Source organism: Gobio gobio (assembly GCF_949357685.1).
Source record: "Gobio gobio genome assembly, chromosome: 2".
In the NCBI taxonomy this organism is placed as follows: Eukaryota; Metazoa; Chordata; class Actinopteri; order Cypriniformes; family Gobionidae; genus Gobio; species Gobio gobio.
The window spans coordinates 61,146,354-61,172,402 of NC_137098.1; the positions used below are offsets into that span (position 1 = coordinate 61,146,354).

Here is a 26,049-nt window from a genome sequence, read left to right on the forward strand (position 1 = left end):
TAGAAGTCCAGCGCGCTATTCCATTGCGCCACAGAGACCGAGCCAATAAAAATCGATCAGACCCGCTTTAGAGACACACTGCACAACGTATGGCTCCATCAGCATCCAGCAGCATCAGGACCACACCGCCGCCATTTTGGATCTCCGCGGACGGCCAGTAGAGGGAGCTCTAAGCGCAACTATACAGCAGCTCTGAGCCAACATGGCGGATTGATTTGCCGTTTATCATGTATCTTGAAAAACATTGACTTTGTAAGATTCAAATATACAATTATTTATCACGGTGATCATATGTCCGCTAAACAGTTTACTATTAGACTTATCACTGTCACTACTGTAAAAACAATGAATTTTCTTTCTTTTCCATCCTAGTCTTTCCTTTTCTTGACAACAAACTTTTCGTCGAATAATTCAATGATTTGTGAAGATGAGTGCACCTCTAAACAGGATACCGATACCCAGTCAAGCAAATCATTTAATCGCAGAAAATGAGACAGTAAATATGAAAAAAAAAGAGAATAAATATGAACTTGATTTTATTTGGAATATCTGAATGCTTGAGTGACATTCTGTATCCGTTATTTTGTCTATATCCCTATTTAGTCACCAGCTAAAGTTAGTTGTGAACATACAATATATACACATTAGAGAGTCAAGAGCAAATTATTTTCTGTACAGTAAACCACACTTTAAAATACATGTAACAATCCAGTGTATACAAAAGCAAATGTGTATGTTTAGATTGTTTAAACTGTGCAAAAACACCCTTGAGTCCATACGCATGGCTACAAACACAAGCATTGAAAAGCTCAGAAAAGGTGTGCAAAAAAAAAAAATTCACATTTCAGAATCTATCATGTAGATTTCTATCTTTTCTATCAAGGGTGTTGATACTTGTGTCATCCACTGGCCTCCGGGTACACCGCTGGCTCCATACACCAGGTAATCGGATCCACCCAACCTGCCACAGTAAAGTCCGCTGATTGCTTTTCTTATCTTCACAATACATTCATTGAAAACGAGCCACTGTTGTCTCAGGAAGAGCAATTTACTGGCAACGCATAAAATGCATAAAAAGTTAAGGTTGAAGTCCATTCAAAACAAGTTAGGTGGAGTCTGGATTCATTATTCATTGACAGAAGAAACAGACAGCAGGCGTTTGGTCCTCCTCCTAGATACTGTCCCGTCAGTGTAAGTTTTAAGTGAACCCTGAGTCCATCCTGATTTATCATCAAACTGAAAATGTCATCAGAAATGTTTATTTCGGCTCGTGAGGCACATTGCTCATGGTCAGTATGAATGGTGTGTCAGGTTCAAGGCTTATCCCGGTTTCTACGGTTTCTTCAATGGCGATATACAGTTTGCCAGCTGGAGGACTCTGGTGGTGGAAGAGATTGAATCGAGAATATTAATAATAATATTACATATATTTACAGTCCTGTTCCACATGTACATACTATGTGCTTATAATAGCAATTACGATATAACTAGGTACTAACCCTGGACCTCTGAGACCGCTGAGAATTATAAAATGAATTATAGAATTATAAAAGCCCCCCCGGCACCATTATTGCTACCCCTAAACCTAACCTTAACCTAAGTGGTTACCTTATATTACCCAGTACTTTCTTGCGCAAGTACACATACGTGCATGTACTGTAAAATAAAGCAAACAATATATTCTTTTACAGGCGAATGTGTGGATCTGAGAGGTTTTAAACGAATGGATGATGACTATTTACCCGTGGATCTTCTGAAGGTCTCATGCTGTTGATGAACATGTCCTTAAAGAGAAGCGTTGGCTCTGGGATTTTGGGGAATATGATGTCTTTGTGTCTGAAGTAAGAGAAGCAAGTTTGGATTTCAGTTCATTCCAGGCCTCAGTAGTCAATATGTAGCTTTTAAAACATGGTAATATGCAAAAATGTGCAGTAAAAACCTAAAGCATTCAATACCTTCTGAGCAGCACAAGAGAGACCAACAGGCAGCAGGAAACTATGAGCGGGATTATAATGACAGCCAGCAACGCAGGCAAATTCGGATCCCTGTCCTCACCTACGAGAGCACAAAGAAAAACAGTCAAGTTCATGTGTCAGAGACCAGAGGAAAGCACATTTCATTTACAGGATGTGAAGCAAGAAACCGTACACACACTACCGTACACTGGTTTGGGGTCAGTGTGAGTTTGGATATATTTGTAAAGAATTTCTATTTCAAATAAATGCTATGATTTTGAATGTTATATTAATCAAAGAATCCTGAATTTAAAAAAAAGTATTACGGTTTCAGCAGCACAACTGTAAAGTATGATTTCTGAAGGATCCTGTGACTCTATGATGCTAAAAATTCAGCTTTGACTCACAGGAATAAATTACATTTTAAAATATATTCAAATAATAAGTTATTTTCAAAATTTGTATTTTATTTTTGATAATACAGTACATGCAGCCTCGGTGGGCATAAGAGACTTCTTTCAAAAACACTAACCCCAAACAGAACGGTAGTGTATTAATGTAAATGACTATAAATATAAAAACAAATTTTTATCAACTATTTTATTTTATTTAAGTTTATTATTATAAGGTGTTTCTTCAGGTTCTGGCACTTCAGGGGTTGTTTAATTTATTAATAATATTTTTGTTATACTGTTTAAAGGTCACATTAAAACTCACCATGCCTTCATCATTTAAAGGGATAGTTCACCCAAAAATGAAAATTACCCCATTCTTTACTCGCCCTCAAGTCATCCTAGGTGTATATGACTTTCTTCTTTCAGACGAATACAATCTGAGTTATATTAAAAAAGTTCTGGCTCTTCCAAACTTTATAATGGCAGTGGATGGTTGTTTCTGTTTTGAAGTCCATAAAAGTGCATCTATCCATCATAAAACTGCTCCACACGGCTCTGGGGGGTTAATAAAGGCCTTCGAAAGCGAATCGATGTGTTTGTGTGAGAAAAATATCCATATTTAAAACTTTATAGACTAAAATAAAATAACTAGCTTCCAACAGACGGCCGTACACATCGATTTACAGCGAAAGAGTAACCCTTGACCTGACGAACAACGCATTGATGAACGCGGAAGCGCAGAGGACAGAGCAAAACAAAACTTGATTCTCACGAGAACTAGCAAATTCCATCCGGAGCGTCCTACGTCATACGCTGGTCTCTCTCGATAGAGATTACAGTTTGTAAAGTTTTAAATATGGATATTTTTCTTACACAAACCCATCGATTCGCTTCAGAAGGCCTTTATTAACACCCCGGAGTCGTGTGGAGCACTTTTATGATGGATGGATGCACTTTTATGGACCTCATAACAGAAACAGCCATTTACTGCCATTATAAAGCTTGGAAGAGCCAGGACATTTTTAATATAACTCTGATTGTATTAGTCTGAAAGAAGAATGTCATATACACCTAGGATGACTTGAGGGTGAGTAAATCATGGGCTAATTTTCATTTTTGTCTGAACTATCCCTTTAAGTCATCATTTACTCACTCTAGAGGTGTTGTAATGCAGTTTGCCGTTCTTTCTTTTTCAGACCACAAAAGGAGATTTTTAAAAAAAATGTCCCTCTCAATTCATATGGATTCGTTTTATGATCTCTTTATGATCTTTTTGAAGCGTCAAAGTGGTAGTTGTGTAGCTGTCAATGGAGGGAGAGAAAACTCTCAGATTTCATTTGTGTTCCGTAGACGAACGAAAGTCTTACAGGTTTGGAACGACATGAGGGTGAGTAAATGATGACAGACTAACCCTTTAAAACGTTGACAATCTAAACAAAGAGAGATTATCATAGTTGATTATGATGCTGGTTACTAGGTGCAGACGTACCATATTCCACCTCATCACTCGGATCACTTTTCCCTGCACCACAGCTGCTTGAGAAGTGGATCTGCACTCTGGCTCTGTACTTGCAAGCTGGGTCATACTGCTCTACATGAATCTTGTTGTCGAGCTCTTTAGGCAAACTCTGTAAACACAACAAGAGAAAAATATTTGATCAAACAATCTTGTTGAACATGACATAATACGCTCCACTATATGGCGCAACAATAGCTCTGAGGAGGTAATGCTTGAAATGTGACTCGGTATGTACCGCATAGTTTAAATAAACACTTTCCTTTTCCATTTCTGATTATAGTCTTAGGCATCAGAAGAGTTTGTGTATTTAAAGTTGTAGTGAGAATGGAGAGGATCTGATCCTGTATTATTAAATATAAAAGTGCAGAACACGATTTACCTCATTGCACCTGCTGATTGTGTAGACGTAACGGTAGCAGACACTCTGAAACTCATCTAAATCTGATGCCGTTGTATTAAAATGGAGCTCCTGTCCTTTTCTATGGATTGCAAGTTGAGGTTTGTTTAGTTTCACTGCAAAATAAGGCCAAAAAAGAAAAAGAGACGATTCATTAGTGTGTGTGTCTGTCTATTTAAGCAAACAGAGACTTAGAATATGTGCCTTAATCGAGGAAACTGCCTTTCTGAGAAAAGGTGCATGTTTACCGTAATCTTGTGGGCGTCCATACTTGAACGTGTTGTTTACAGGAATACCATTGTAAGTCCCATTGAACAGATAGAATATATCCGTCATTAGCGTGAAATTCGTATCGTGTATGATGCATCCGCCGGTTTTCATCGTCTCATCAGGTACACACTTTTTTACCACTTTATTAACAGGTTGCCTGAAACACACAAGTATGCAGCAAATTCATGGATACAAGGAACTTGAATGAGAAATTAAAGGAAAATATGCACAAAAAAAAAAAAAACAATGGTAAGACAAACAGAAAAGAACATACCAGTAATAAAAACCGAGGTCTTGGACACCATCAGCAGGTCTCCAGGTGCACTTCATCTTGTTGTGGGAATATTCGTTGTTCACGTCTGTCACCAGCATCGCTGAAATAAATGTGCAGAATTTAAATCAGAGCTCAAGATTAGATGGCAAAAGTGAAACATTCATCTGTGGATTATGGGAGAGGCGAATCCTAACGGTTGAGTTTCTGTGATGTGTAACTAGGGGTGTAACGACACCCTCATGTCGCGATTCGATACATATTACGATGCTGAACTCACGATGCGATATTATTGCGATACTCCAAGTCATGGTAAAAGGTTAACAAAAAATGTACTGTTGATTAAAATGCTAAATTTGGTATTACATCGGGGGTGGAAATGGGGCTGGTAACCCAAAGCGCAGGACAATGCTGACACCACAATACAAATATCCATGATTCTGAAGCTGAAAATACAGAATTATTTTAGACGAATATGCTGGCACTCTGTCACTGACTAGATATATTTAAAATAATGTATAAAATACCACTTTTTACTGGTAACATAAGACATTATCAGGACCCACAAGTATTCCCCCACTGCATTATTATACATTATATATAGTAGTTTAATGTAGTACTGACACTAAAACTTTTTTCCCTCTATTTTTCATTTTGGGTGAACTATACTCAATACAGATTGTCACTATCATCGACACATATTGTTGCATTTTTGTACACCTATTTATTGTTACACCTCTATGTATAACAGAAGCCATTATTCCTAAAAACCAGAAGAAATAACTGAAGACATGTGCTGATAACAAAATAAACAACATACATGCAAAACAGGATACCATTGAATTACCTCAACCACCTAATAAACATACTGCTCATGATCATAATCAAGTCCAAAAATAGAAGAAAAAAAAATGCCTATTAAAAATAGGCATAGAAGTGTTTTACTTCAAATAGTTGGGGTACCTGGAGGTGGAGGTATCCTAATGTCCGTGGATTGACTGCGGCCTCTTTTTCCACAGGCTTCAGGGTTCGTTGAAACACGGATCCACAGTCCTTTCAGATTGGAGACATTCACTTTACTTCTCAGATGTTGGACTATCCTGTTCTCGATAGTTTTGTTGGGAGAACAGTTCTCCTGGTGAAAGAGGATTTTTGTGTATGTGTTAATTACGGCGGTGAAATACATGCTTGTACTTGTGTTCATTTTGTGTTGCTGTGTTTCTGCATTAATCCACTGAGTCAAGATGAGTCACTTGATTCTCAAGAAAGCCTTTGTTATTCCTTCCCAAACAGTTCATTAAATTTCTTTACAAATCACTTAAATGCATTTCTTCTTTACTAGGCTAAGGATTATGATGGTTAAAATGTGTATATTTCAGGAACATTTTGTCCTTAAATTGAATTACAATACAAAGCAACTGGTTGAACAAGGCTCAAGACCGGCTCCAACTACACAAGAGCATAACCATTACATTATGAAACCAAACAACTTAATTTGCTTTTTATACTTTTGAATTATTCCCTTATCTCACATATATTTATATCTGTCCTGTAAGTTGCGACGTGTGGCCTCCATGGATCGGACTTGTTTGTTCAGCACATCCCACAGATGCTCGACTGGATTGAGATCTGGGGAATTTGGAGGCCAAGTCAACACCTCAAACTAATGCTCCTCAAACCAATTTTACTTTGTGGCAGGGCGCATTATCCTGCTGATAGCTTGCCCAATTTCCCTGCTTCTAACACAAAATGTTCACTTGCTGCCTAATATATCCCACCCACTAACAGGTGCCGTGATGAAGAGATAATCAGTGTTATTCACTCCACCTGGTCATAATGTTATGCCTGATCGGTGTATACACTCATACTGACATACATACAAAGAACAATACCAAACAGACGAGTTCCAGAACTTGCACAATGCTCTCTTTCCTCATCCTCCCACTTCACCAAACCTTGATATTGTGTATAATGTGTGTCTGTTGATGAGGGAGTTAGAAGCTGAGGCCAGTCGCATAAACACAGCCACTAAGTTAAGACTGATTAACAAGTCTGATCACTAGCAATTAGTTTGAGATGTAATGAGTCTCACTTTTCTGATTCAAAGACTAATCTACCTTTTTATGCAAGTGATTTAAATAAGTTATGACCAGTCTTGAAGAAAAAAAAATGAGCTGACTAATTTGTAAGACTAGTCTTAGCAGTTTATGCAACCGGCCACAAGTCTAATCTTATGACTTAAATCAATGTGAGAATAAATTGGTTTCATTAACAGTTTTTCTAATTAAATGTAGCCTTTGCCAAGCTTTACAGTGTACAACTGATCATACTCTGTACTAACCTGACTGGCTCTCCCAGAAAAAAAGCCTTTTCAGAAGAATGTTTAACACCGAAACTCCCTAAAATGCCACAGGCTATAGAGATGCACCTATAGAGATGCACCTATAGAGATGCACAGACTATAAAGCTTTGTCACTTGATTCTGGCTGATCTCTATTCCGGACAAACTGTGTTTGCAATCATTCACCAAAATGTCATTTGTGTGTAAATATTATGAACTCTGTAAACTGGACGTTAACACGCTGAAGATGGACGCAAAGAAGAGAACACAGACGAGCCAGCAGAGAGAATACAGAACAGGGTACAACGAGCCCACTGTTTGAGATGCCCGAAATAATGGAAGAAATACATTTATATTGAATCGGGAGACGACGGTTCGAATCCCACTCGCAGCGGGTTACACGTGATCCCTACCACAGGCACCAACTAGATCAACACATCTGAACTTAAGACACATCTGATGAAAGCTCGTTTGATTGAAAGGGTGCTATTTGCAACCTCGCATTTGTTCACAATTGCTCCAACATGTACACATTTCCTTTTTCTTTGTGTGAACATCTTCACAGGAAAGGAAGCCTACAAAGAGTAAGGGTTTTATCTGGCATGCTCCCGCCAGCAGTTGAATACAATGACAGGTGTGGGGTTCTTAAAAATAAATGTAGTAGAGTAGTACTTGGCACCCTACTGTAGATTAAGAAGGTAGACCTTTATTTCCATTCCATTTCCTGTACTATAACACTCAATGGCGAACACATGAGGAAATTAAAGGGCTTTAAGGCAAAGAGTTGCCAGGGTTACAGGGTTTTTTAAATCAAAAATGAAACGTAACATGATGTGATATGAGAAAATAACCAACCCAATGTAGACTTTGAGTTTAGATTAGATCAAACCTGACCAGTGTGCCTAACCTACTTCATTTAGACCAACTAAAATCAGTTTCTTATATTCAATTAATTGAGCAGTTCTCTCTCCAACACACACACAATGCACACACTCCGCTAAGTTCATACTTTGCTTTGGGGATAAAAGAACTTAGAAATACCTTTGCAGCATTATACTGTTAAATCACACAACTGAGAGCGCCCTTTAGATGAATATGTAAATATGTGCTGTGCGCTTTTCTCTTCAATAACAAAAACACACAATAAATATAACAGCGGTGAAAAAAAAACGATATGGATATGTTTGCACCAGCTCTACGATTCAGCACTCCAGTCAAGTCACGTCACGTTTATTTATTCCACTTTATATAAAATAGCATATGCTTTAAAGCCACAAATATCATAACCTACTAATTAATGTATTCAAGAAATGTATTAAAAACAGAAAGACGTATCGTTTCAGCCTCACTCTAAGGCCACGGAAAAAAATCTGTAGTCAGTTCAGCTTAGAAAATGTACTTCATGTGATAACATCTACAATGTTGACGTGAAATAAATGTGTTAAGATTATTGATTATAGCTGAATTCAACCAGCCCGAAAAAGATCAGTTGATTTAACTTAAAAAAGGTGAGGAAACCCGTCGCCTTAAAATGATTAAGTAATAAACTTTGATATTGACAGTTCCACATAACTTCAATTACCCATGATAATAATTTAAGGCGACGGGTTTCCTCCCTTTTTTAAGTTAAGTCAACTGATCATCTTTTACAGTGTATGAGTGTGTCAAGGTCACTAAGATCGGTCCTGGTTTGACTCATTGCTCATAAAAGCATATCATAAAACTGAGTGAAATGTGGAACAATGCCATTTTTTTTATTGTTAACATTGTGCCCTCACTTCACTTTCTCTGTCCTCACTCCGATGGTCTAAAACTGGTGCTCACAAAGATAGTTGTACAAGTACACACACACACATAATTTCCATAAACATAATTTTTTTTATACTGTGCAAACTGTATATTATATCCCCTAACTTTAAACCTACCCATCATCACAGAAAATGTTCAGCATTTTTACTTTAAAAAAAAAAAAAAAACATTTGTATGATTTATAAGCTGTTTTCCTCATGGGGACAAAAAAATGTCCCCACCTGTCTGGAATATCTAAATTAAAATTAATCTTTAATCTTTAAATTAACTGATAGGTTCACATACTTTCTCCAACAGTAAATAAATAATATTAAAACGTTTAAATGATGATAATAACAAATACGATACAAAAATAACAATTTAATACATTTTAAATACTTTTAAAAAATCGTGTATCGCTCGAAATGTATAAGCCCCGGCCACATTAGCGATTTAAAGAAAAGTATGTATGTATTAACATTCTTATGAGTTTTATTTGAAGATTATTATTTGAAGAGACGCCTCACCTGCACAATAACAGTGTAGTTCACTTTACAGAGAGGATCCAAACCCTCCGGCTCTTCCCATGTCAGACTGAGCCTGAAAGGAGTTTCCCAAATGAAGTTCAGATTCCTCGGAGGAGGGAGATCTAAGGTTTTAAGAAGAGTTGAACAAATATAACAGAGATAAATATAAATCAAGAACAGCGTTCAATGACGAAATAACAAACTGGCAACAACTCAAAGGGAGCGAGTTCAGACATGGGAAGGTCTTTGACGTCACTATTTCGGGAATTATACAGGATATCCCGCACAAGCTGTCATAAGGAAACTTAAGGGGAAAAAGCGTCCCAAACAAACATGCCACACAACAGCAGAAAACCCACCTGATATGTTATCAGCTCCGACGAAAATGACTGAGACAGAGAAGCATATCATCAAAGATACATCCCAAAATCGAAACATCATTTTGACGGGTTTGTCGGATAATCCTTTTAAAATCTAATGTGAAGTCACGTAATCCTGTGTTGATATAGTACGCTAAACGCGATAATTTTTTACTGTAGCCTACTTTTAAGTGGTCGTACTCGTGCCCGACATAATAATTTAACAACAGTAGGCTAAAGTAAAGTAAAGTAAAGTAAAGTAGCCTAGTCTAGCTATAACGTCCGTCAGCCTCGCGCTCCAAACAGAAGTGCGCCTGGAGCTTTGACTCGCTGACACTGTCAGACTGAAGAAGTGGGTGGAGTGAGTGTGTGTGTGTGTGTAAGAGAGTGAAGCTGTGGAGCTTCCAGGAATCACGTACACAAGGCGTATTTCATTGGCATATTTCCTTATTTCTACGGATGTTGGCTATTTGCTTAATGTCGAGTTCAATTACGTCGAACTACTAGTATTCAGAAAATGATACAATTTGGCTACAATTACAGAATCAGAATCAGTGAAGTAACCATGTTCTGTCTCTTAGACACACACACACACACACACACACACACACACACACACACACACACACACACACACACACACACACACACACACACACACACACACACACACACACACACACACACACACACACACACACACACACACACACACACACACACACACACACACACACACACATGTTTGTTTTTGTGAAATGTGAGGACATTCCATAGGCGTAATGGTTTTTATACTGTACAAACCGTATTTTCTATCCCCTTACACTGCCCCTACCCCTAAACCTAGCCCTCACAGGAGACTGTGCAGTTTACTTTCTGTGAAAAAAAACTTGTTCTGTGTGATTTATAAGCATTTTGAAAAGTGAGGACATGGGGAACGTCCTCATATTTCACCCTCTTTTTGTAATACCTATGTCATACCCATGTCATTATACACGTTTGTGTCCTGATATTTCACGAAAACATGCCCACACACACACACACACACACACACACACACACACACACACACACACACACACACACACACACACACACACACACACACACACACACACACACACGCCAGATAAAAAAAATATTAAAATAAAGATGAGTAAATTGTGTGTAGCCTATACATAAAGTAGGCTATATATGCACACTGATCAGGCATAACATTATGAGCAGGTGAAGTGAATAACACTGATTATCTCTTCATCACGGCTCCTGTTAGTGGCTGGGATATATTAGGCAGCAAGTGAACATTTTGTCCTCAAAGTTGATGTGTTAGAAGCAGGAAAAATGGGCAAGCATAAGGATTTGAGCGAGTTTGACAAGGGCCAAAATGTGATGGCTAGACGACCGGTCAGAGCATCTCCAAAACTGCGGGCCTTGTGGTGTGTTCCCGGTCTGCAGTGGTCAGTCTCTATCAAAAAATGCTCAAAGGAAGGAACAGTGGAGAACAAGCGGTGGAGGATGTGTGATGCTTTGGGCAATGTTCTGCTGGGAAACCTTGGGTCCCACCATACAAGCATTGTTGCAAACCATGTACACCCTTTCATGGAAATGGTATTCCCTGGTGGCTGTGGCTCTTTCAGCAGATAATGTGCCCTGCCACAAAGCAAAAATGTTTTGAGGAGCACGAGTTTGAGGTGTTGACTTGGCCTCCAAATTCCCCAGGTCTCAATCCAATCGAGCATCTGTGGGTTGTGCTGAACAAACAAGTCCGATCCATGGAGGCCACACCTCGCAACTTACAGGGCTTAAAGGATCTGCTGCTAACATCTTTGGGCCAGATACCGCAGCACACCTTCAGGGGTCTAGTGGAGTCCATGCCTCGACGGGGACCAAAAAAGGTCATAATGTTATGCCTAATAGGTGTATATAGTATGTAACTAAATTAATACATGCAAATATAAATCAATGTAAATAATTTTAAGACTTAAGACGGCTCTGAACAACTGATTTTTTAATGTTTGTATTGGTGTATGTTAGGAGGACCACCTCGAAAACGAGATGAACTTCAAATGAACTTCCTCAATAATTGACTTTTGTTTATTTTAACTTAAAGTTAAGTCCTCTGTACTCCAACTTTAAATCAATCAAATAAAAGTGAGTAAGGGATAATATTAAATAGTCAACCCTGCTACAATAACTTTACCGAAAAATATTAAATAAAATTAGCTTGAGAACTTCCATGTTTGAATGAAAGAATCCTGCTAGAATGTATAAAATCGTGAAGACATTTAGCTTGAAATGGAGTAAAAGAAAGAATTGGTTATTACAATTTAAAATAGCCATTATTATTTATACATTTCTGGAACTGGAAACTGTATCGACAAGAGGTTATTCATGTTTAAACCCCAACATAAACGCTTTAATTCATTCAAAATCATTGACAAACATCATTTTCATGTACAAATCAAGACTTAAGACTGTCATGTTGTAGATTTAGATTTAGATATAGTTTAATGACGTAGGACCTCATGATGCATTACTCATGAAGGTTAACCGTTCATGCAGCTATAACCAGTTTTCTGTACACATATTTGATATTAATCACCTCCAGTGTCTCTCTCAGAAAGCAGGCATCAAAATCAATTGTGTTAAAGGCCATCTTGGACATAAATTCTACGGAAATGGATTTAAAAGATGTGTGTGCCTTGGGTCTTGTAATTGTCACAAAATATTTTCTTAATAAAATTTGGGTTCACTGTTGTAATGAAAATATTGAGAAGATTTCACTAATAAAACCAAGAGATACATTTTCCAAGAGAAACAATTTTGAGGCTTGAATTGAGGAACCGATTAAGCTGATAAAATGAAGGGGGAAAAGGCTATCTACTTATTTGAAGAGAATTAGCTCAATTGTGCGGTTTTATTTAGAGACACCATTGTTAGTTCCCAGCATGCTTTGCATATGGCTGGAAATGGAGAGTGAATATTGAAATTAAGTGTTATTTTATGTTTTTGAGTGAAGGGAAACATCTGTTAATGTTTAATGTTCAGTTATGTTTGACATTTGAAAGAGTTTCTTTATGTTGACCATTGTGCAGAAGAGTATTAGGTGGATAACTGCATGTATACTGATGTTATAAAGCATGCTGCTTTGTTCAATGAGCAATGACTTTGCCAGTGCACTGGAAAAAAAAGATTTTTACTGCTTGTTCAAATTGCTAGGTCAAATGAGCTAAAGCAACTCAATTGCTATACATTTTGTCCTAGCTTAACCCTCTGGTGCTCTTCGTTTAGGGGTTGCATTGGTTGTCTTCCGGACACCTAATAATTAAAGTTCCTCCACCCCAGTAAAACCAATGCAATTTATTTTTCTTCAATAATATTTTTTCTTTTTAATTTTTTATTTTGAGATGATTTGATGGTATTTTTTTATATTTATGCAATAAGTATGGTCTATTTTTGCCATTGAAAATTATACAATTTTTTTATTTTTGTAATTTTTTTTATTATTGCAGTATTTCAGGTTAAAATAGAGACTAGGCCTTCAAAAAAAATGTTTTTGAAGGCAGATTAGCGCCTCTTTTGGAATTATTTGCGAAATCATGCAACCATGGGTGTAATCACTAGAGGTCTCTATGGAGAGGCTTGAGAATTCCCTAGTTCTCTTTTGAACACATTTAATGTTTTTTTGTTTTTTTTTGATGGATTTTGAAAATATATTTAAAAAATCTCAAAGACTATTTATTATAAAGTTTTAGATTTTTCTTTTTGTTAGAAATACAGATATTTTCTGTGAATTTGTGTTTTTGAAGATTTCCCATTCATTTCCTATAGTGTCATTTTTGACCGAAGAGCACAAGTGGGAGTATTTTTTTTACGACCACTTAGCATACTCGAATCATGGCCTTGTGTGTTTAAATATATAATGCTAGAAAAGTAACCAAGTTTCATATCATTCTGATGAAGCTGTGATTTTTTAAAATTCCAAATATGTTTCATAGGTTCAGTTTTTCATAGGTGTGCGTGTGTGTGTGTGAGTGTGTGTGTGTGGATGTGTCAATATCACACTCTTGATGACTTTTTTTCAGCATTGTGGCCGATTTGTAGATTGTACAAACAAATATTCGGAGAATTTTTGTGTTTTTGCCGATTTCCCATTCATTTCCTATGGTCGGTCATTTATGAACGAAGACAATGAACGCTACTTTTTTTTTTTTACGACCAATTAGCATGCTCAAATCATGACCCCATTTTTTTTGTGTGTTTACATACCTAATGCAAGAAAAGTCACCAAGTTTCATATCATTCCGATGAAGCTGTGATTTTTAACATTTCAAAACAGAAAATTTTCCGGTCAGAAATGACCGAAGAGCACCAGAGGGTTAAATTGATTGTGTTCAATCCACTTAAATATAAGTCAAATTGAAGTTTTCTTAATCCGTTTCTGTTGAGATTACATGAATGATTTGTTGCATTAACTGAAACTGGGCGGGGCTTGTTAGTTTCCAGCATGCTTTGTATATGGCTAATTAAGAGAGAGTAAATGTTGTTATTGTATATGTAAGTGTTATTTTATGTATTTTGAGCAAGATGAGAAAGGGGAGACTTGATTGTGTTTAATAGTAAATTATGTTGGAATTATTAGAAGAATTTAAATTGCAGTGGAGCATTTGGCTAATGCCATAACTGCTGTGCTGAAGGAGCTTTAATGCTTAGCATTTAAGATGCTAATGTGTGCTATTGCTAGCTAAAAGTTTGACAACTAGCTAGTGCAGTTTTACAATTCAGTTGTGTAACATTAAAATATATGAAATTGAAGTGGATGAATGAATATATGAAATTGAATGCATGAATCATGTCAGGGAGCCATATAAAAATCACTTTGAGGCTACTTAAAGGGTCACTTCAGTGGTTTAGCATTAGGCTTTGTATCAGTAGAAACCCGGTAGTATATTCAAATTATGGTACTTTCCCCCCTCATATCCCCCTGAGATGAGAGAATTATGCATTTTATTTCTGGAAAAAATCCTCCGATGACGCAAATATTGTCATTTTGTGTCATCTGAGGATTTTTTGGCCAGAGGCTAAAGACTACAGCCAGTAGAAGGAGCTGTTCCGCATGTTATCAACCCGCCCGTAGGGGAGAGATCTCACACACAGAATGTAAATGCGCTCGGCCGCTTGGTTCGGGCATTAATAATGGAGCGGTGCAGAGCAAAGTGAGGGTTTCAACTTTTCAATGAATTCCTATGAAAGTTAAGCTTCCATAGGCATGATCGCAGAGAATGACTGCCGCGCTTACCTCAGCTCTTACTTCCCTCTCGTGATAAATGAAATCTGCGGCGTCTGTGACTTTCGTTCGGCTCACTCACACTTTATTGAAAAGACACGTTCAGTTTTTAATTGTAGTGTTTATTCTCTAACTGAACAAAATTATTGTATTACTATGAAGATCAAAACGACGGTGTAGGGAGTGGCCTCATAGGGCAGCGAAGCAAGTGCATTCTGGGAGTTGTTGTCTTTCATTCACATGAGACAAAAATACATTTTCTGTCTTTTCTCGGTCTAGAAGGCACCAAATTCAAAAATAATATCACATTTCTACTACATAAATGACCCAGTTTAAATACACATTCATCTTCCCAGCGCTGAAGTGCCCCTTTAATTGAGTCGCTCAAAATGTATTCATTCAATGATGTTGATGTTACATGAACAAATTATGTTTGTTGAACTTAATTGCTTCATGTGGGACCAATGTACACAATTAAATAATGTAAATCCAACACACTTTTGTTCCAGTGTGCAGTAGCAGGTTTGTTTCTACTTGTGCTGTGCTGGCATACAGTCTATTAATTATATAATGTAACTCAAAGTCAAATATAAACAGGTCATTTCCATTCACTCTAATTTACACCATTTTTTAAAAGAAAAATATTAAATGAATTGTTTCATTGACTAAATAATTAAGGAGATTTTACATGATTTATTCAGGTAGATTCCATTAAAAACAAGCCTTAAAAACGACTCAAAAATATTATGTGTAATATAGTTACCATCATATTTTTTAAGGTAAATAGCAGATACATTTTTTTACCGTGAACGTTTCCAATGCAAAGGTATCACATTTTCTTTGGAATTAGGGATTGAATGGGCTCTGAAACCTGTTTTACAGACAAGGGGCAGATTTTATCTAACATCCCACTACCATGGGAAAACAGAGTTTAAAAGAGCTTAGAATAAACACCACCAAAGACATTTTTTTTTAAAAGAAATATTTGTTTATCTTATGAACTACAGACCACAGATGAGAGAAAACATACATTATATGCTGACACAACTTGAAGAAATGAATGAAACTGATCTTCGGAAACGGCAGCTTGTCTCACGCTTTCCTCTTTCTAGTAAATTCACTGTCTATTGTCGATCAGAATATGACTTTATTACTAAACTAGTAACTGCAGATATTTAAAAGATGACAACTGCTCGCAAATACTGCTTTGTCAATACTGTATACGTTTCCATTCACACACACACACACACACGCGCATTTACAACAAATGGACAATTTCCTATATAAATCTACATATCCTCTGTCTGCAATTTGCATATTCAGTGTAAATATTAACAGCATTTTTTGTGTGTGAATAAATTAGCCCTGGATAGGTTGTTCTGGCTGTATCAGCGGGCAGTAACAAGGACCAGCCCAAAAAACTAAGGTCCACACACACACACAATGGGAATCAAGTCTGCCAAAACTGGATATCAATATCTATGCTGTTCCACTCTGCCCATTAAGTCAGTTGTTCTCCACCATACGGGGTATGCATTCATTTAAAAAAAGCTTTGCATTTACAGTATATATTTCTATAACATCATTTTAACTTCAGGCGGCTTCTGTTTATGAACACACTGATCTTAGTCGAGTCCTACAAACTCGCAGCCAGACCCAGTAACCACTGCGTTGATGTGAACTACTGAAAATAAGGAAGAGGGACATGATATGATTTGACCACATACAGTAGTAGCGAGTTTATATTCTTCTTTTCGGCAGTTGGCAACATTGACTTCTTAAACAGCCAACCACATTTCTCTCAATTACACAACATTCAGTTTGCACCAGGCATAAATATGGGCAAAAAGGTCAATTAAGGTCATGATTTTGTTCAGTGAATAATTCAATTATTATATCAATAATTAAAAGTCAATTTTTCATCGTACCATTGTTTTTTTGATTACACAATTTAAAAAAAACTATAAAAATAAAAAAAATGTACCGTCCATTATTTACAGTATTTAAGTATGCAATGTAATTCACCTCGAAGCTAGTTGGTTGGGTTTGTATCCGAACTTTTCTGAAGATAAATGGAGAAAATGAATGGCAAAAATACCACTGAGAATGTGGGCGCTCTATTGTCATCATGTTTATGGCTTTTTGACAATTGTGAATTTCATCATTCAGTACAAAGATTCGGCTTTAGGCTTTAAGATCACCTGACCTTTTCAGAAAGTAAAACCGTCGATGTAAATGCTGTACGATATGGAAATGTAAGCATATAATATAAACTGTCCACTTGATCTTTGGTGTGCTGGGTGATCTACACTGCACGTTTTATTTCCAGTGGCGTCCCTGCAATATAAACGGACAGTTTGTCTGAGATGCAGAACATAGATTGTACAACACAGAGAAAAATGCAATGGCATTGGCACCAAGAATACAAGAATCGGAAAATGGACTTGATCAAATTATGGATTTTATCCATTGATGATTGATTGGATCATAAAAAGTTGTCATATAGAGATGGCTGAATATATGGTCTATGGAATCCCCAAAATCATGCTTTGGTAAATCATAATTATAACATTAAAAGTCATAATCACAACAAAATAACGACATACTAAATCATAACTAGATGAGTAAACGTAGAGTAAGTTGGTGTGAAAAAAGCTGAAAGTTTGAAATAACTTTGATAAGCTTAAGTTTGAATTGAATGGTTGAAAATGACATTTTGGACGGCATGGAAACACATTTCTAACACGATTTACCACATTGTTAAAATGTTTTAGCATGAATTAGCATGTTGCTAGCATGATTTAACATGAATTAGCAGGATGTTAAAATGTTTTATGTTGCTAGCAGGATTTAGCATGAATTAGCAGGATGTTAACATGTTTTGGCACATTACTAGCATGGATTAACATTTTGGTAACGTGCTTTAACACATTGCTAGCATGAATTAACATCTTGTTGGCATGGATCAGCATGTTGCTATCATGATTTAGCACACTTGTAGCATGAATTAACATGCTGCTGACATGATTTAACATGTTGTTGACATGTTTTACCACGCTGCTATCATGAATTACCATGCTACTAGCATGAATTTATCATGTTAGTAGCATTTTGCTAACATGATCTAACATGTTATCGACATGTTTAAGCATGTTGTTGCCATGAGTCTGCATGATTTAACATGTTTCAATGCTGCTATCACGTATTACCATGTTGCTAGCATTAATTAGCATGTCATTAGTATGATTTAACATGAATTAGTAGGATGTTAAAATGTTTTAACATGTTGTTTTACCACGCTGCTATCATGATTTGCCACGCTTGTAGCATGAATTAGCATTTTTGCTAGCAGGATTTAGCATGTTTTAACACGCTGCTATCACGAATTACCATGTTTTTAGCATGAATTAGCATGTTGCTAGCATGATTTAACATGTTTTAACACGCTGCCATTACGAATTACCATGTTGCTAGCATTAATTAGCATGTCGTTAGTATGATTTAACATGTTGTTAACATTTTGTTAGCATGATTTAACATGTTAGAATTAATTAGAATTTCATTAACATGAATTAACATGTCATTAGTATGATTTAACATGTTAGCATTTTGTTAGCATTATTTAACATGTTAACATGAATTAACATGTCATTAGTATGATTTAACATGTTAGCATTTTGTTAGCATTATTTAACATGTTAACATGAATTAACATGTCATTAGCATGATTTAACATGTTAGCATTTTGTTAGCATTATTTAACATGTTAACATGAATTAACATGTCATTAGTATAATTTAACATGTTAGCATTTTGTTAGCATTATTTAACATGTTAACATGAATTAACATGTCATTAGTATGATTTAACATGTTAGCATTTTGTTAGCATTATTTAACATGTTAACATGAATTAACATGTCATTAGTATGATTTAACATGTTAGCATTTTGTTAGCATTATTTAACATGTTAACATGAATTAACATGTCATTAGTATAATTTAACATGTTAGCATTTTGTTAGCATTATTTAACATGTTAACATGAATTAACATGTCATTAGTATGATTTAACATGTTAGCATTTTGTTAGCATTATTTAACATGTTAACATGAATTAACATGTCATTAGCATGATTTAACATGTTAGCATTTTGTTAGCATTATTTAACATGTTAACATGAATTAACATGTCATTAGTATAATTTAACATGTTAGCATTTTGTTAGCATTATTTAACATGTTAACATGAATTAACATGTCATTAGTATGATTTAACATGTTAGCATTTTGTTAGCATTATTTAACATGTTAACATGAATTAACATGTCATTAGTATAATTTAACATGTTAGCATTTTGTTAGCATTATTTAACATGTTAACATGAATTAACATGTCATTAGCATGATTTAACATGTTAGCATTTTGTTAGCATTATTTAACATGTTAACATGAATTAACATGTCATTAGCATGATTTAACATGTTTTAACACGCTGCTATCATGAATTATCATGGTGTTAGCATTAATTATCATGTTTGCTAGCATGATTTAACATGTTTTAACACGCTGCTGTCATGAATTACCATGTTGCTAGAATTAATTAGCGTCATTAGTATGGTTTAACATGTTGTTAGCATGATTTAACATGTTAACATGAATTAACATTTCATTAACATGAATTCACAAATTACCATGTTGTTAGCATAAATTAGCATGTTTGCTAGCATGATTTAACATGTTTTAACACACGATTTACCACGTTGCTAGCCTTAATTAGCATATCATTAGTATGATTTAACATGTTAACATTTTGTTAGCATGATTTAACATGTTAGAATTAATTACAATTTCATTAACATGAATTAACATGTCATTAGCATGATTTAACATGTTAGCATTTTGTTAGCATTATTTAACATGTTAACATGAATTAACATGTCATTAATATGATTTAACATGTTAGCATTTTGTTAGCATTATTTAACATGTTAACATGAATTAACATGTCATTAGCATGATTTAACATGTTTTAACACGCTGCTATCATGAATTATCATGGTGTTAGCATTAATTAGCATGTTTGCTAGCATGATTTAACATGTTTTAACACGCTGCTGTCATGAATTACCATGTTGCTAGAATTAATTAGCGTCATTAGTATGGTTTAACATGTTGTTAGCATGATTTAACATGTTAACATGAATTAACATTTCATTAACATGAATTCACAAATTATCACAAATTACCATGTTGTTAGCATAAATTAGCATGTTTGCTAGCATGATTTAACATGTTTTAACACACGATTTACCATGTTGCTAGCCTTAATTAGCATATCATTAGTATGATTTAACATGTTAACATTTTGTTAGCATGATTTTAACATGTTAACACGAATTAGCATTTAATTAACATGAATTAACATTTTGTTTGCATGATTTAACATGTTAGCATGTCAACATGAATTAGCATTTCATTAACATGAATTAACATAGATGGGAGGGGAAAAAAATATATTCCGATGCTTTGCATTGTGTTCAAAGCATACTTTTTTCAAGACATATTTTTTCATATCTCATATTTTCTTCCATCAACATGTGCCTTTAGGGGCTCCGTAATTATGCGATTATGCTAACAACATGCTAGATCATGCTAATTCAATGCTAACAACATGTTAAATCATGCTAATGACATGCTCATATTTTTTCCCATCACAATGCCCCTTTAAGGGCTCCGTACATAATGTCATAATTTAGACTTTATGCCAATTTCAACTTTTCGATGTGATAATTATGACCTTTTATGCTCTAATTATGATTGACCAGAGCATGGATATAAGCTTCCATAATGATCAGTAAAGGTGGAAAAAATACCACAAAATACAATACAAAAAAAAAAAAAAAAAAAACATGTTAATGTGAGCCTAGATCGATGCAAACTCGATAAGAGCAGGATTGTTGCTTTTTAAATGAATTATAAAAGCAATGTGTACAAGCTGCACACGACAAGTACGACGTGGCAAAGACGCTGACATTCTTGTTGCCTGAAGGGATGCTTGTTGAAGGCCTAGGATCTTGATTTGTACATTCAGTTTTGAGGAGAGCTGATAGTCCAAGCGTCGGGTTCTAGCTCAGGTCGGTGGAGGTTCCACTGATGGCGCTGAACACATGGAGAGAGTTCTGCAGCAGGGAACGCATCATATCCTCCTGGAAGATCTGAGCCACGGAAAATGAAAACAGGATTTCACAACAAGGTCATGGAAGACGCAATTAGCTGATAACACGATCTCGCTCACACCCATCTCTCACACCCACACACACGTACAATTACAGTATATATTCATAGGATACAGCAACTGCATGCACTAATATTTAAAAAGACAATGAGACAAACACTTTTGTGCAACAAAAGCAGTTACCTAGAGCTCAATCTATAGGAAATGGCAGCATAAGGAAGAAAAACAGAGACACATTAGAAGCGGAAAAAGTATTAAGAGGACAGCATAGCAAAGAGAAGAAAAAAGCACTTTCTTGCGGAGTTGTTTTTACCAGTGACCAAACCATGTTGCAAAAGATTACCACATTCACATTTCCAGTAATAGTTTTGTTTTTTCATATTCATGATACATTAAGCCTTAGTCACACAGGCAAACCCTCGCTTGCTGCAACTGTGTAAGAGAGGAACTAATGTATTAACAAAGGTAAAAAAAAACCTGTAAAAAATATATATATTAGTTACTTATTAATCTATTAAATAAATGAAATGAGATTAAAATAAATAAATGGTTAACATAAAAATAATACATATAACAATACATTACTACATTGAGTAGAACAAAATATATAATAATGGAACTGAAACTACTTTTAGATTTATAATATAAAATTTTTTGTGTATGAATTGAGTGTTTATAAAAGACGGATGCCTTATAAGTTTTAGGATGGGGTCCCTCACACAGGGATGGTCATATTTGAGGGTCCGTGGCATCTAAAAGATTGAAAGCAGGATGTTAACACGTTTAACATGAATTTGGATGATGCTATCATGTTTTAACACATTGCTAGCCTGAAATAGCATGTTGCTAGCATGAATTAGCATGTCACTAGCATGATTTAGCATTTAAGCATGTTGTTATCATGGATTAGAACACTTGTAATGTGAATTAGCATGTTTGCTAACATGAATTAACACTTGATAACATGATTCAGCATGTTTTAGTCGTTAGCATGAATTAGCATGGATAATGCCATGATGTATTTTGTGTGTGTGCTTGTGTCCCTTTCGCTCCCACTGCACGAGCTCGAATGTTTTCAGGAAAGAATCGGCACAGCGTATCTGTCTTTTATTAATCTGCTAAAACTAAAGACTCTTCGGAGATATGAAGGATGCAACACTACTCTATAGGCAGTCAAGATTAACATGAGACTGGCAGAAACTGTGTGTGTGTGTGTGTGTGTTGTGTACCCTTTAACTCTTCTGCTCACCAGCCACTGTGGCTCGTGGTTTTCCAAAGTTGCTAGCCACTCAGCATTTTCACTGGCCACAGTTTTGACATCGATACCATGAGGAAAAACCGCCATATAGATATTTTTAATATTATCTTAGCAGGTTTATTAGGCTGCTGTCACTTTAAGAGCTGACACACGGATCCATTATACTGTTACACATGAGTTTTCTTTCTCAACTGTTTACATTCACTTAAAACATAGCTGACTGTGTTTACGTAAATCCTCGCCAAGACTGGCATTTTGACATTATGTTGTGTGTATTTGACTGTTTAAACGCAAAAAAGAACTAAATGTAGTACTGAGAGGCGGCTTTATGTGCACGCATAGCGAGTTAAATTATGCGCAATACGCAATCCCACATCGCTGTAAAACCAGCAATATTCAAATGAAACGAATCAGTGAGGGGAGGCGGGTTTGTGTGTAACTCGCTGTCGGAGAGATGAGAGAAAGAGAGAGAGAGAGAGAGAGAGAGAGAGAGAAAGAGAGAGAGAGAGATCGCTGGTATCGTGTATCTATTTTGCGGAAAATTGGAAGCGTTTCAGATCATTTGGAATCAAATTGTATCGAAAAATCTATATTTTTCACAACACTACATTGCGCTTAGTTTATTATTTCAGATGCCTTTTCAAAAAATACAACTGAAAACTGTATATATTATATATAAAATTCTGCCAAAGTGGCTAGATTAACTTTTCATACATTGTTTCGCTTCATAAGACGTTAATGTATCGTAAGGAGCAAGCGGCAACCTCCTGCAGTTTCTCTTGAAGCCAATACGGAAGTGACTTAAACTGCAATTAATCGACTGGCCGCTAGAGACAGGCTCTAGAAGGGAGCAGAATCTCATTGAGCCCCATGTTAAAATGGCCAACTTTACAGCAGAAAAAAACATGTTTACAGCCTGGGACAAATTGTGGGTTTGGTCTATACGGCTAATTTTGCCCTTCATGACAACTGTGAGGGGGGGTGAATTTTTTTTATAACTCTTTGTTTTCATTATATAAAGCCTTACAGTTCTGCATAATTAAGGGCGTGGCCACTTTGAGTGACAGGTGGATAGCCATTCATCTGCTGTCTATTAGTCATTGCGTCACTTAAGCTCCGCCCACGTCCCACCTCTTTGCCCATTTTCTGTTATCCGGGAGTGACGAGCGATGATGCGCTGCCAAGATGGCGACGGCCAGCTCGACCATACTTTACGCTTCAAAACGGCTCTTCAGAATCCTATGGGGGACTTCACGGACATTACCTCCATATTTTTTTTACAGTTTATAGACAGAAGCCACGGATATTATTTTTGATTTGCCTGTATGTTTTTGGTGACTCTCAAAGTGACGGTAGCCATTGACTTGCATTATATGAATCTCCAAGGACCACAGTTTCAGCTAAAAATATTCTTTACTGTTCAACTAAAGAAGACAAACTATCCCTTTAAGCAATAGAATGAAGCGGGAAGACCAACACCAAGAGAACACCGTTGCTTTCCACCACTGATAACACTGGCATCAAACACTCACCATGATTTCAAAAACAACATTAACAAATTGCTAGAGATGTTTCTTTTGCACAGGGTACATCTGTGCAGCGAGATGTTTCAAAGCATATTCCATGACATTCACAAAACTTTCATTATTTAAATACAATAAATAGGATTGTCAATGAATTAAACTTTGAAATAAATTCTATATGATAATAAACAAATCAAACCAAATCATATACAATGGATATAAAAGTCTACACACCCCTGGATAAATCATATCAAAACTTTTGCACATTTATAAAAATACAACCTATGTAAGGCGACAGAATTAAAAAAAAAAAAAAACACAACCCCGAATTAATACTTATTTGGAGCACCTTTTGATTTTATTGTCTGTTTGGATAGAAGTCTTTTAGCTTGGCACATCTTGATTCCTGGTCCCGGCCCTCTTCAGATTTTCTACAGGATTCAGGTCTGGGCTCTGACTGGGCCATTCCAAAAAGTTCATTTTTCTTGGCTGAAGGCATGCTTTTGTTGATTTGGTTGTGTGTTTTGGGTCATTAGCCGCATTTCCACACTCATTCTCGTTGCTTAACCGTTACGGATATGGTTTAATTTCCGCTGTGAGGCTGATAACAGAGCAAGAGTTCACGGACGGTATGAGATGTAAATGGCGACCGCATTAAGGAGGATAATCAGATATTTCTTTTAATTTGATTATTAACTTGTGTTTACATCACTCAGATAGCGTGCTTGGTCAGCTACAGAGAAACTGGTAGACAGGCAACAGACATGTGACCAAACCTGAGTGGCGACATTCAGCCTGGTTAGCCAATCGAGAAGAGTTTGTAATCGTGCTGTGCCGAACCAAGCTCAAGTGGAAATATAACTGGAGACATTCCTTTCCGTTCTCAGAAGCGTTCGGCCCGACGGTTGAAAAGCAGCTATTATCATGCTGAAAAATGAAAGTTCTCTTCATTTGCAGTTTTCCAGCAGATGCCAGAAGGTTATATGCCAAAATCGACTGGTGTGTGGAGTATTCTTGATTCTCTCCACCTTCACTAAAGCATCAGTCCACCAGCTGAAGAGAAGCAGCCCCAGAACATGATGCTGCCCCCATCGTGCTTCACTGTGTGTATGGTGTTCTTTTGCTTATGTTCTGTGTTGTTTTTGCTCCAAACATACCTTTGACAATTCTGGCCCAAAAGTTCAATCATTGTCTCATCAGACCATAACACATTTTTCAACATGGTTTTGGGAAACCGGTAGTGGTTCAACAGATCAAAAAACGTGCAGTTTGGTTTCTGAGTCACGGATCGGATCATTTTTCCGATCAGCAAGGTAAAAAATTGTATGTGTGTGTGTGTGGGGTAACTTTGCTTTCCATTAATTACTGAAAGCCAGTGTTTGGAAGGTTACTTTGCAACCTTTGTAATAGTTTACAGATTACAAGTTACCCCATTTAAAATGCAATAAGTGGTGTAACTATTTCAATTACTTTATTAAAGTAATGTAACTGATTACATTTGATTACTTTTTATTATTTTTCTAATTTCCAGCACTGGAACGCATTTTTATCACTCGCCATGGTGGCAACTCTCAGACAGGTTGTAGCCAAGCCTGTAGCACTCCTCTCAGAAAGAGAAGCCTCCGCGTCCCGGTGGCCGGTCCCAGTATAGCTCCTAAATCCCACCTCTCCATGTATTAGAATGGACGCAAGACACACTAAACAATTCAATTACACTTCAAATAATTGTTTCCTAAAGATGGTTACTGTCATTTTAGGCAGTTTTTATTACGACGATTTCATTTCAAGTGTTCGTTTTTTAAATGAGTTTAGTTTTAGTGAGTTATTTGATGCTATAAAAACGGGGGGTGTGAGGTCATGATTGACAGCTGAGATTGACAGCTTCTCTGAGTGAACTTGTCACTGAGGCACTAACGGAATT

At 36.3% G+C, this 26,049-nt stretch overlaps 2 protein-coding genes and 1 long non-coding RNA gene across 5 annotated transcripts in view; 1 reads left to right on the forward strand and 2 right to left on the reverse strand.

Annotated features, from left to right (window-relative positions):
• Nucleotides 1-519: 519 nt before the first annotated feature.
• Nucleotides 520-10,176, reverse strand: il13ra1 (interleukin 13 receptor, alpha 1). Its single transcript, XM_079845327.1, has 10 exons — nucleotides 9,823-10,176; nucleotides 9,464-9,585; nucleotides 5,771-5,942; nucleotides 4,811-4,910; nucleotides 4,515-4,693; nucleotides 4,249-4,382; nucleotides 3,840-3,978; nucleotides 1,956-2,055; nucleotides 1,743-1,836; nucleotides 520-1,378 (listed from the first exon to the last, which is right to left on the reverse strand). The coding sequence occupies exons 1-10, from the start codon at nucleotides 9,902-9,904 to the stop codon at nucleotides 1,259-1,261; spliced, it is 1,242 nt and encodes a 413-aa protein (XP_079701453.1). The 5' UTR covers nucleotides 9,905-10,176; the 3' UTR covers nucleotides 520-1,258.
• Nucleotides 10,177-16,083: 5,907 nt separating this feature from the next.
• LOC307141657 lies at nucleotides 16,084-20,458 on the forward strand. Of its 2 annotated transcripts, none has more exons than XR_013818373.1 (3): nucleotides 16,084-18,899; nucleotides 19,445-20,006; nucleotides 20,076-20,458. It is a non-coding gene; the product is annotated as an uncharacterized lncRNA (long non-coding RNA). The 2 variants fall into 2 exon arrangements; XR_013818374.1 differs by having other exon boundaries at nucleotides 16,084-18,763; nucleotides 19,309-20,006; nucleotides 20,076-20,159.
• dock11 (dedicator of cytokinesis 11) overlaps nucleotides 20,319-26,049 on the reverse strand; it is a 136,430-nt gene continuing 130,699 nt past the window's right edge. For both annotated transcript variants that reach the window (XM_079841962.1, XM_079841961.1), the window contains one exon: nucleotides 20,319-21,327. In XM_079841962.1, the coding sequence (XP_079698088.1) occupies nucleotides 21,238-21,327 (90 nt within the window). In that variant the 3' untranslated portion in view covers nucleotides 20,319-21,237. The remainder of the gene's footprint in view (nucleotides 21,328-26,049) is intronic.

Bases quoted from the DNA above. Each gene is read 5' to 3' on its own strand.
- il13ra1 (XM_079845327.1), bottom strand. From the start codon at position 9,904: ATGATGTTTCGATTTTGGGATGTATCTTTGATGATATGCTTCTCTGTC. The intron at 4,694-4,810 runs GTATGTTCTTTT...TGTGTGTTTCAG, and splicing joins GACCTCGGTTTTTATTACTG to GCAACCTGTTAATAAAGTGG. The intron at 4,383-4,514 runs GTAAACATGCAC...CTTATTTTGCAG, and splicing joins TGGACGCCCACAAGATTACG to TGAAACTAAACAAACCTCAA.